Raw genomic sequence first — 12,646 nt, forward strand, 5'->3', positions numbered from 1 at the left:
TATCTACCACATTATACATGTATATATATATATTTTAAATGTTAATCATATTCTAACCACATATGTAAAACTCCTAAGTGTAATTCTGAAGTACTATAAACACATGCAATATTATACCTAATATTATACCTAATTTATATATATGTAAATACTATGTTCGTTCCATCTGATTTCTTTTTTGTAGGCCTGACGAAGGCCGATGATGGCCAAAAGCTTGCAATAAAAAAGGAAACCTGAGAGCTACGTCTCACTCGTCGTTATTTCTGTCTTCCAAGTATAAAATATATGTATATATATATATATATATTATATATATATATATGTATATATATAAACTCCTCAAAAAAAGTTTGGAAATCTGACTTTGATCAATAATCCCTCATTGGTTTTAGAAAATATCAATGTGTAATTAATATCAATGAATAGATCATTTAATTATCTTTAAAATGATACCCTACATGTTATGATTATGGTTCACATGGAGGTGCAGTGCCTTGAAATGTGGGGCAAGGTCAGCTGGACTTGTGAGGAGTGCCGATTTCTACGAACTTCAGGAACTTGGAAAGGAAATGAATGAAAGTAAAAATTCACAGAAGAATGAAATCTGCCTATCCCAAGTGCAAAAGCTGTGATCCTGGTGTGGACATTGACGAGTAGCTTAAGGCTACACGATTTTCATTTTTTTTAATCTGATATTTTAGTTGTACTTTGCATATAGTCTGATCACAATACATCAAATCAATTAGTTGGATCTAATGACATGTCTTTGTGTCTCATAAATTCTTGCAAGATCATGTAGAACACTGGTACGGGGACACAAGCTTGAGAAGTCAGGTAGTTTACATCATGCAGGATAGAAAAGAAAACCCAAATATATCTCTACAGGAAAACAGACATGATGACCAAATAAGCAAAGAGTAATTTAAAAGAAACAAGCCCGTTTTTCCCTACCTTCCTACACTAGATTTGCAAGCTATGCTTTTTACTTTCACTTTGTTGAAATCTATGATCATCCAAATCAATGACATTTATGCATAGAGTCAATATTTTAAATGGGACAACATATACCCTCAAAGAATTTGTTGAATTTTGACAAAGAGCAAATTGAAGATGACTGTAAAGTAAATCATCACTTCACACACTTTTTGGCAAGAAATGACTTTAACTAAAACACACACTGATGATAATCATATTACAAGAATGATATGACACTGATTCCACTAGGGTAATGAACTAGCAGCCTCTAATGTTGATTTGTCAGCCATTCCTGAGGAAATCACCCCCTCTTTCTCCTCAATATTGTTCTTTCCAGACACTAAGATGGGTAACTCCTGTGCATCTTTTAACTTTTGATATGCATCAACATTGTCCTGTCTTACACACAGTGTTATACCAGACTTGTATGCAGCAGGGATGGTCACGTGACTGGTGAAGAGAGAGTCCCTCAGGAGATCATAGGCAGCGGTCTTTGGTAGTGGAATGGCCATGTCTTCATCAATGATCCTGTAAACTTGTTCTGGAAGTAAATAAGTTTGAGAAGATAAGAAGAAACTGCTATGACTCCCACTTTAATATGACCGAGACTCTTTCTTCTCCATTTTAATGGTCTTTTCTGACGGTGAGTAGTAAAAGAATGATCATCAAATGAACTATGAACACTAATTTGCAAACAGGTAGATATAGCTAAAAGATGCAGCATTTATTAATATTTTTACTGGCACTAAACAGCAAACACAGCAAAACCAAACTATCTGATTATAGTAATAAGTGAAAGCAACTCTGTTCCTTATCATATGAATTAATTATCAGGACAATTTCCTGATTACATCAATGAACAACTGCAGTTTGGATTGAGATGAAAAGTTTTAACTGTTATATTGTCACATAAAAAGCATTGCATTTCTTAAACAATTGCTTAAAACAATAACATCCTAAGTATAAAGAAAACTTTGTCAACTTACATGTACATTAGCATAACAAGATAGATGCTTGACTTCAAGCAGTCATTGTCATATCTAAAATACATGTATTTTGCACTCTGAACTCCTAAGATTTTCCAAACTATATGCACTCATGAACCGAGTTCAATTCTAATGTACTTATTGGATTTACACATTAATATGCATACTTGACTTTGCAACCCATAAATAACATTGGATCACTGTCACCCTCAAATAAATGCATGAAGAACAATTTCATATTTGGTCCAACAAACATTTATTTCTTTATCGCAATAAATCAGGGATCCCAGTCTCTTTACTCACTGGGCCTGTAACGAAGCCAGAACATGTTACAGCCCTATTTGTGATGTACATTATATAGAATGAAATGGAAAGTTGTCAGGGTCAGAAATCGGGCAAAAGCCTGGAATCTCTGATAATAACCACTGTGACCCTTGTCCTTGATACTCTAGAGCTAATCAGATCATTGACACTCTTCTATGCATACTGTGACCATGTTTGAAGGTGATTTGGTAAACAATGCTTTACTTATTTTGAGAATAAAAGGTGGATAGAGGAATGGGCAGGCGACCTGGAAAAAAAAAATGCTTCTGGCAACCATTTACATAATTAAGTTAAATACTACTTTCCTGATGACATCACCTTGGGATTCTTACCTGATACTTTCATCTCTCTCCACCTTGTATCAGGATTAACATCAACCTTACGCATGTCTTCATCTGCTGAGAATCTCTTCATGATATCTGAACGACGTATCTGTATAGTATTAAATCAAATAATTCATTTTTAAAATTTCTTTCAATATTTGCTCTCAGATTACACTTCAGAATCCTATGGAGTACCGGCACTGAAAGAATGAAACTCAAATGATCTTTGATAAAATAAATCAAAACTATCATCACTATAATACAAAAAGATTTTTAAAATTCTATATCAAGTGCCCTGCCCCCCCCCCCCCCGACAAAAAAAAGAATGATATCTGAACCAAAGATTTCTTATTTGGATGATCTTTGTGCCACTCAGCAAAACATGAAACTTGGAGAAACCATATAGTCCAGTAGATATGTGAAAAAGATGCTCGAATCTGGCAGAAAGTGTAAAATTTGGCATACAGGGGTATTTTTGGGCGCTGATTTCAAAAATTGCCGGCCCCAAGCGATTTGACCATCGGGTCGGCCGCCATTTTGAAATCCAAGATGGCCGCCATTAAAAATCATTAAATGTCATTTTCTTGAGTTTTTAATGTCATGTGACACTGAAATTTGGCATATAGGGGTATTTTGAGGCACTGATTTCAAATATTGCCGGTCCCCAGCAAATTGACCATTTGGCCGGCAGCAAAATGGCCGCCATCTTGAAATCCAAGATGGCCGCCATGATATATTATTGCAATAGTTTTCTCGAGTTTTAAAACTGCGGTATTGAAATTTGGCATATAGGCTTATTTTGGGGTGCTGATTTCAAAAATTGCCGGCCCCAAGCGATTTGACCATCGGGTCGGCCGCCATTTTGAAATCCAAGATGGCCGCCATTAAAAATCATTAAATGTCATTTTCTTGAGTTTTTAATGTCATGTGACACTGAAATTTGGCATATAGGGGTATTTTGAGGCACTGATTTCAAATATTGCCGGTCCCCAGCAAATTGACCATTTGGCCGGCAGCAAAATGGCCGCCATCTTGAAATCCAAGATGGCCGCCATGATATATTATTGCAATAGTTTTCTCGAGTTTTATATAAACTGCGGTATTGAAATTTGGCATATAGGCTTATTTTGGGGTGCTGATTTCAAAAATTGCCGGCCCCAAGCGATTTGACCATCGGTTCGGCCGCCATTTTGAAATCCAAGATGGCCGCCATTAAAAATCATTAAATGTCATTTTCTTGAGTTTTTAATGTCATGTGACACTGAAATTTGGCATATAGGGGTATTTTGAGGCACTGATTTCAAATATTGCCGGTCCCCAGCAAATTGACCATTTGGCCGGCAGCAAAATGGCCGCCATCTTGAAATCCAAGATGGCCGCCATGATATATTATTGCAATCATTTTCTCGAGTTTTATATAAACTGCGGTATTGAAATTTGGCATATAGGCTTATTTTGGGGTGCTGATTTCAAAAATTGCCGGCCCCAAGCGATTCGACCATCGGGTCGGCCGCCATTTTGAAATCCAAGATGGCCGCCATGGAAAATCATTAAATGTTATTTTCTTGAGTTTTACATGACGTGTGACACTGAAATTTGGCATATAGGGGTATTTTGAGGCACTGATTTCAAATATTGCCGACCCCCAGCAATTTGACAATTTGGTCGGAGGCAAAATGGCCGCCATTTTGAAATCCAAGATGGCCGCCATGGAAAATCATTAAATGTTATTTTCTTGAGTTTTACATGATATGTGACACTGAAATTTGGCATATAGGGGTATTTTGTGGCACTGATGTCAAATATTGCCGGCCCCAGCAATTTGACCATTTGGTCAGAGGCAAAACAATAACAGAATAAATAATGAAAAAAATATTGAAGGTTTGAGGAAATTCCATCTAATATTTCAAAAACTATTGGAATTTCATTTGGTGTATTGGTGACGTCAGATGCAAGCAGTTCCCACATGTTTCTTATAGTACAAAATCAATGAAATGTAGCCTCCTAAAGAAAATGATGTTTTTTATTGAAGCCTCGGTATATCAAACAAATGATTTCACACCTGCTCCAGAAAGAAAAAAAAAATACCCATGATGAACCATTTATGCATTTTATATCACACAACATAATGGGGCAGCTGCTCATTCAGTAGCCTATAATGACGTCACAAATAAAAAAAAAACTTTTCTCTGGGCTGAACTCCCCTTTTTAAGGGATAGATCGAGCAACGTCCGATGTGGCGCTGCTAAGTTGCTGCCGGGCTCACGATCTACAGAGTATGGGCAAAATAAATTTTCGGAGCATTTCTGTTACTGAATTCTATTTTGAACAATATTATGTGTATTATTATCCTCCATCATTAATATTAATTTCATCATCATCATCATACCACTATAACCATCAGTACTTCAAGTCTGGAGCAGTTTTCTTCATGTTGATTTGTAATAAAATATTGCAATTAGTGCAGCAATATTCTGAAAGCAGCAGGCCAAAAACCTGCCTGTATGTCTAAAATGCAGTGCCTCAAATTATTTAAAACCAAGAAAATGATTTTGATGAATTTTCATGACAGTCGATCCTCTCTAGATTTCAAGATGGTGGCCATTTTGCAGCATATCTATTGGACAGATTACTGGGGGCATTTTCAATATCCCTAGATGCCAAACTTTAAAATAATACGTTACGTGATACTAGATAAAGTGATTTTTTCAATGATCTTTTTTCATGGCAGCCATCTTGGATTTCAAGATGGCTGACATTTTGCTTCTGACTCGGGATCAGATCACTGAGGGCCAGCAATATTTGAAATAAGCACCCCACACTCCGTCGATATGTCAAAGTGCAATACTGCAGATCATATGAAGAAATAATTTACAGCCTCTCAACAGAAAAACATTGTTCCGGATGGTTATTATTCAACCAAAGCCACTTCAAATGTGTAACTGCAGAAGAAGCTAGCTGGTTTGTGTATGTATGGTGTTTCATACTTACGTAACATCTATATCAGCAATTAAGGGTGCCAATGTATTGTAACCCTTGCAACGGACTAAGGTGTGGTTGTGTTGGATTTGTTTTTTTAGTGCCTATACAATGGGTTTTACTCACCATTATAATGTTGAACATCATTCAAACTTGGTAACCATATTGGAATTCAAAATAGCATCTATTTATTATGTTCTTTTCATTGATCAAGGATGCAAAGATCAAGTTTTTCTCCAAATCTAAAGTGTTACAGGCCATACGTAAGACTTGAGCAAATTATCTTTCATGGCGGCCATCTTGGATTTTAAGATGGCGGCCGTTTTGCCGCTGACCTGGAGGTCAAATTGCTGGGGGCCGGCAATATTTGACATCAGTGCCACAAAATACCCCTATATGCCAAATTTCAGTGTCACATATCATGTAAAACTCAAGAAAATGATATTTAATGATTTTTCATGGCGGCCATCTTGGATTTTAAAATGGCGGCCATTTTGCCGCCGACCAAATTGTCAAATTGCTGGGGGCCGGCAATATTTGAAATCAGTGCCTCAAAATACCCCTATATGCCAAATTTCAGTGTCACAGGTCATGTAAAACTCAAGAAAATGACATTTAATGATTTTTCATGGCGGCCATCTTGGATTTCAAAATGGCGGCCGACCCGATGGTCGAATCGCTTGGGGCCGGCAATTTTTGAAATCAGCACCCCAAAATAAGCCTATATGCCAAATTTCAATACCGCAGTTCATATAAAACTCGAGAAAATGATTGCAATAATATATCATGGCGGCCATCTTGGATTTCAAGATGGCGGCCATTTTGCCGCCGGCACAATGGTCAAATTGCTGGGGGTCGGCAATATTTGAAATCAGTGCCTCAAAATACCCCTATATGCCAAATTTCAGTGTCACATGACATGAAAAACTCAAGAAAATAACATTTAACGATTTTTCATGGCGGCCATCTTGGATTTCAAAATGGCGGCCGACCCGATGGTCAAATCGCTTGGGGCCGGCAATTTTTGAAATCAGCGCCCAAAAATACCCCTGTATGCCAAATTTCACACTTTCTGCCGGATTCGAGCATCTTGGCCATTTTTTGTCACATAACCGCTCCACTAATAGGTAGGTTTAGACATGCAAACAATTGTTTATTGCTCCTGGGAGGGGGGTGCAGCATAATCCCCCAAAACAAACTTACCAAGAGTACCGATTCACTACAGAGCTGTTCCATGATATCATCAGGAGACTCCGCTACTACAGGATTGCACATATAAATCTTGTTGTCTTCTACACCATAGATCATCTGATGGTGCCATGCATCAGGTATTTGGTACCCCTGTGGCACCGCTCGTTGAAGGTTAAGGGTAGCCAAACCAACAACTCCTGTTCAAATTAAAAACTACACAAATCAGTTTACGGGATCACTAGACGGATGCATAGTTATGTAACTCTTGTCATATTCAACACCATAGATCACCTCATGGTGCCATGCATCGGGTGTCTGGTCCGGTACTGGTACCTTTGTGGTACCGCTCGTTAAAAGTTGTGGGTAGCCAAACCAACATCTTCTGTGCAAACACAGAAAGCATACACATTGTTTTCTTCTGTGCAAACAAAGAAAGCATACACATTGTTTATTTATGCCTGTAGGAACATCATCATTACAGTCATCTTAAAACCATAGATCTGATGGTGCCATGCGTCAGGTACCTGGTACTGCCTGTGGTACCTCTCATTAAAAGTTGAGGGTAGCCGAACCAACTACATGTACTCCAGTGCACATGAAAGAGGACACATTGCACTTTACTTCTTTATATATATGAACATTATTACTCCAGGGTTATTACTCCAGGGTCCAATCAACCACAACAATGGACAGCCAGAAATGTCAACATCTAAAATGCATGTTTGTTAAAAAAACTTTATAGATATGATGTATACTCATAAATCTATTGTTGTCTTGATAATTCAGTGTGCTTTCTCTGTTTACATAGGACATTGCGCTTATTTCTGGTAGGAGAAATTATGACAATGATGGATTTCCATATAGTTGAGGTTGATTGGATAAATTTTGTAAGACAGGACCCTACATTGCCATAAGTCTATGACAAATTTTCTCTTTGCAAGTCAATAACTTATGCCAGTAACGTGGAACTTGGAATTGATACAATTTCAAGTGTTACTCTATGAAAGAGATTCACTTTGTGAATTAGGGAAAATGGAGAAATTACTCTTCCCTATCATATTACCAATTTCCCAAGTATTGCAACTTTAATTTTACATTTTTGTTTATACTTTCATTTCTTTTCTCTTATTTTCATTTCACTTTTCAAGTGGCTTTGATTCCCCTAGACATGTTTGATTAAAATCATTAAACATTTTCCCAACAGAATGTTACAGTAATGATACTTGCTTATATAGTGCTTAACACTTACTTCATCAGAAGTCTCTAAGCGCTCTACAGTAATGCAGCATAATAACCCTGGATTCAGCAGAATGTGAGTAAATTTCTTGCTGAAGGAAAATACACCATGGCTTGGAACTAAACCCACGTCCCTTAGATTGAAAGAAAAGTCATCACCACTAGACTACAATGCCCTCATCTCGAAGATTCCACGAGAGCTTTTCATGAAGTGTCTCGTCAGTAAGTTTCACTGACAATTTCTTTTCTCTCAGCAATCCAATGCTACGATTTCAGTGGCTTATAACCATTGACAGTGAAAATTATGGAAAAGACACTTGCTCCCCAGAACTCCTCACCTTGCCTCATCCAGCCTTTGAGCCAATCAGAAAGATGCACATCTCTCCTGGGATAAAACGAGAAGAATCTGGCAAAGACTTTGGATTGTGAACTCTTCTCCAAACCTTCAATCAAGTCTTCATGGGTGGTCCCCGCAACGCTCCGGGAGTGGAGGTACTGGGTGACAGGGGCATCCTCAGCTCGTAGTCGCGTGTTGATGTGCGGCGCCACCTCCTCTACTGAGCTTGGAAGTTCCAATACTCTCTGGAGATAGAAAATTAGGCATTTGATGACTGACTTTATCACTGAAGATGGCGACTTTACAGGAAGGAATATTACAGTAATATTTGCCCCAGTTCTTCAGTCAAGTGTATCTTTCAATGGACACTACATGAATTTATTATTTGAAAAAATTTGATCATGATTATCAGATGCTTATATTCCACTGAAGCAAATGAATGATTGGAGAATTGTCCTAGAAGCTGTGGCACTGGTGTTTCTACTGGGTAATTAGTCCATCTTTTACCTTAACATCAAATGAATTGGAATAAAAGACTGAAAGAAGAATAAGTAACATCATTTTAATTTGTTGAGGTAGGGTAAAAAATGGTGTTGTTTTGTTTATCAAAAGATGCAGCCAACAATGATTTCATGAGAAAGCTGTTAAAATACGCCTTTTCCTATGGACTTTCCTTTTTTTTTAAAGAACAATGAACTTAATATGACTTTCTTCTAACTGCATATGTGATATGGATTTATAAGCTAAAATCTATATTTTGAATTCGTTTGAATTCATCTCGTAACCACGTTTTCGTTTTTTTTTCATTCATCACCTTAACACCAATCCAACAATTTTAAAATTGATTGTTTTAAGCTGGAGTATTTTTCTTGGTGCTCATAATTATTTCAATGCTTTTGGAGGGAAAGCCTGTTCTCATGGCATGGAAATAAGGATGAGCAAACACAATGGAAATAAGCCGTTTTCCAAATAGGCCTAGTACTTTTTTATAATATTTTTATACTTATTATAAATTATTATAATATAGCTTTCCTATGGACCTAGCGAGTCACTCCCCCCGGGTTCAAGTGAGGAATGGCCAATCTGGCTGTGTCTTAATCGCCTACAGTCTGGGACAGGACGGTGCAAAGTCCTTATGCAGAAATGGGGCTACAACATCGATGGGGACACTGCTTGCGAGTGTGGGGAGGATCAGACGATGCAACACCTTCTGGTCTGCCCCCTCCTACCAGTGCCATGCACTGCCGAAGATCTGGAGTTCTTTAACCCCAAAGCCAGATACTGTACCCTCCACTGGACAGGTCTTGTGTAGTGACCCGACAAGAAGATAAATTATTATTATATACCTTTTCGTTTGAACTGTTTTAACCAGTTTTATAATATCTCCCAAACCTTCACAAGAAAGCGAAGAACATCCTGTGCTACCCCCCTTTATCATACAACCACTCGCTTCTCAAGCTCATAGAGCTTATGATGCTCCACTCATGTATATATATATATATATATATATACACATCATTTCAACATTACATAACATTTATCTTAGTATAATCATTCATATTATATATATATACATGTATATATATGCATACATCCTACGTAAGGGCGAAGTACAGTGCGTCCCACAAAAAACGAAACCGAGATTTATCATAACTTCATCACAAATACAATAGACAAATGACCTACCATTGTAAAGCTTAGAATCTCCTCTTTCATCTGAAATTACTTAGATTATTTCTCATTCACGCATGAGTGAGCCAAAACAATTTGAAGAGGGGATACCAAAAAGTCACTTGGCAGGCTGTATCTGGGTTTCAAAAAGAAAACCACATTTTTTAAAAGTTCAATATCTGCTCTTTAATTTGATACCCCAATTACAGAAAATGGTCAAGAAATAACAAAGTTCTGGTTATTTGAAATAAGGCTTGAATTTCAATAATTTCATAAAATGAAGAGGTTTTACAGGCTAGCGTCCAAACTCACTCGACACTCAGTTTTGTTGACGATCGGCAATGCATTAAGACTTTTGTTAACCGTGCGATAGCTTCTGTGGGAAACCGGTGAAAACACGTTAATTGAATGAAATTATGGAAATACAAGCATTGTTTGAGAAAACATAACTTTTTTACTTCTTGACCATTTTCTGTGATTAAGGTATCAAATAAAAGAGAAGATATTGAACCTTTTATGCATGTGATTCTCTTTTTGAAATTCAGATACCCCCCGCCAAATGAGTTTTTGGTAACCTTTCTTCAAATTGTTTTTGCTCACTCATGCGTGAATGAGGAATAATCTAAGTAATATCAGATGATACAGGAGATTCTAAGCTTTACATTGGTAGATCATTTGTCTATTGTATTTATGATTATGATATCTCATCACTAAATCTCGGTTTCGTTTTTTGTGAGACGCACTGTATATGAATGAGTTTATTCCGTCATAATACACATTTAGACGTTAAGTCAAAGGTAGAGGGCGTTAAGGCGCATTACGAACATTGAAAGAAGACACAAAAATTTGCCTTAAATGCAGATGTAGAAAGACATATATATATATATATACAGGGGCCGCGGAAGCAGGGGGGCTTCAGCCCCCCCCCCCCACTTTTTTCCAAAACCGTGTACAAAAACATAAAAATGACCATAGGATTGTGATTTTTTGCATGGAAAGCCCCCTCCCCCCCACTTTGAAAACCATTCCGCGGCCCCTAATATATATAATCAAAATCAAATAAATAAAAATAAACTAAGAATAAATAAATGATTTAGCATGTTTAGTAACATCTTAATTTTGTATCGCATTTTTTTGTTTTTGTTTGTTGCTAAATGTTATATAAACATGTTTTATTTACCATACATAATTTCTTTTTGAAAAAATTGTTTTTATGTTGTTTATCTAATGAAAAATCATGAGGGGTCAGAGAAATTGCCGCCCATTTCAATATTTCAAGTTTGGTTGAAAAAAAAAATGGAGAAGGGGTAGGGAAAAGAGGGAGAAAATAGAAGAAAACATATACATTTTTTTAATTATATGGGGCCCCTTATTGGCCTAGATTACCCCGGAGAAGTTAAAATGACATCCGTTTTGCCGTGAAATTATTGACAGCCCCCATATAAAAATAGCGCCATCCCAGATAAAATGCATCAGAGTGCAATCGAATGACCCCCAAATATGTTTAATAAAGGTGATATGTCAGTGTGGCTTGCCTTAAACGCATTTTCTCTCAATGCCGACGGTGTGCAAAGAAGATCATGCCTACGTAGGCCATGTCTGGCAGTAGAGGCGCACGGCCAATATTGGAGACTGTCTCCAATGTGGGAGATTATCTCCAATATCAGAGACTTTTGTAAAGAATTTGGGTATCCAATTTCAGAGAGAGTCTCCAGTTTTGGAGACCAATTTCCTTTGTTTACATTTGCTGCAAAAGGATTACCTTGGCGGCAAATAAAAATGTGATAAGGAGATTCCTCATGAAAAATTACCCCTTTTCACAGTCTACTTTAAAAATTCACCGTCTACTTTTGTTTTGAATTTGATAAGGATTTTTGTTGTCAATCACACACTAAACAAATGGGCTTCTGACCTCAGTGAGACAAAATTTTGGGTGGAAAAAATCATGCTTTTGTCCTTTTGCAAAGCAATTAAGTCTCCAATGTGGGAGATTGTCTCCCCTATTGGAGAGAGTCTCCCATATTGGCCGTGCGCCTCTACTGTCTGGAGTGGAGGTGTCTTTCTAAGGACCATTCTTCGTATCGCCCAACTTTGTGAAACAGTTGAGCGATATCTCGTTCTCACGTAGAATGGTTCTACGAAAGACCCTTTCATGCAACAGGCCCCTGGCTACCCCCCGGGAATTTAGCTCGACATTACTCATGTTCAATTCAAATTAAAGAATCAGAGAATCGTGATAAACCCCATTCAAAATGCGTGCATTACGAATCGCATGCGCGAAAGATATAGATGGTCTCCTAAACTGAACATAATCAATGCGGAGTGGGTCATAAATTCACTCATAAATCCAGTCTCCCTATGTCTAAACCTAAACAAACCTTACCAAAACATTTATTACACCGGTGGCACCACATGCTGAGGCACCAATCTGTAATACTTGTTTTTCAGCTGCCTCTTCTGGACTCCAATAGAAAAATTTCGACATTCTTCTCGTTCCAATCCGCCTCGCTCGAATAATTCTTCATTACCGTATTAAGATTGATTCACTTCTGTATGTAGGGATGTACGTTTTTATGTGATAACACAGCTGTCATAATTCAAGAATATTATATCGATAAAATATT

The 12,646-nt window shown here is 37.4% G+C and overlaps 1 protein-coding gene across 1 annotated transcript; it reads right to left on the reverse strand.

Moving 5' to 3' along the window:
• Positions 1 to 367: 367 nt before the first annotated feature.
• On the reverse strand, positions 368 to 12,556 carry LOC129270801 (uncharacterized). The gene is made up of 5 exons (XM_054908131.2): positions 12,406 to 12,556; positions 8,353 to 8,596; positions 6,791 to 6,975; positions 2,618 to 2,717; positions 368 to 1,516 (listed from the first exon to the last, which is right to left on the reverse strand). Exons 1-5 carry the CDS (start codon positions 12,505 to 12,507, stop codon positions 1,221 to 1,223), a joined length of 927 nt encoding a protein of 308 aa, XP_054764106.1. The 5' UTR covers positions 12,508 to 12,556; the 3' UTR covers positions 368 to 1,220.
• Between the last annotated feature and the right edge of the window lie 90 nt (positions 12,557 to 12,646).

This window comes from Lytechinus pictus, chromosome 2, assembly GCF_037042905.1.
Source record: "Lytechinus pictus isolate F3 Inbred chromosome 2, Lp3.0, whole genome shotgun sequence".
Lineage (NCBI taxonomy): Eukaryota > Metazoa > Echinodermata > Echinoidea > Temnopleuroida > Toxopneustidae > Lytechinus > Lytechinus pictus.

Coding starts and splice junctions, on each gene's coding strand:
- LOC129270801 (XM_054908131.2), bottom strand. CDS start 12,507: ATGTCGAAATTTTTCTATTGGAGTCCAGAAGAGGCAGCTGAAAAACAA. Junction 6,976..8,352: donor CAAAGGCTGGATGAGGCAAG/GTGAGGAGTTCT, acceptor TAATTTGAACAG/GAGTTGTTGGTTTGGCTACC. Junction 1,517..2,617: donor GAGAGAGATGAAAGTATCAG/GTAAGAATCCCA, acceptor ATTTACTTCCAG/AACAAGTTTACAGGATCATT.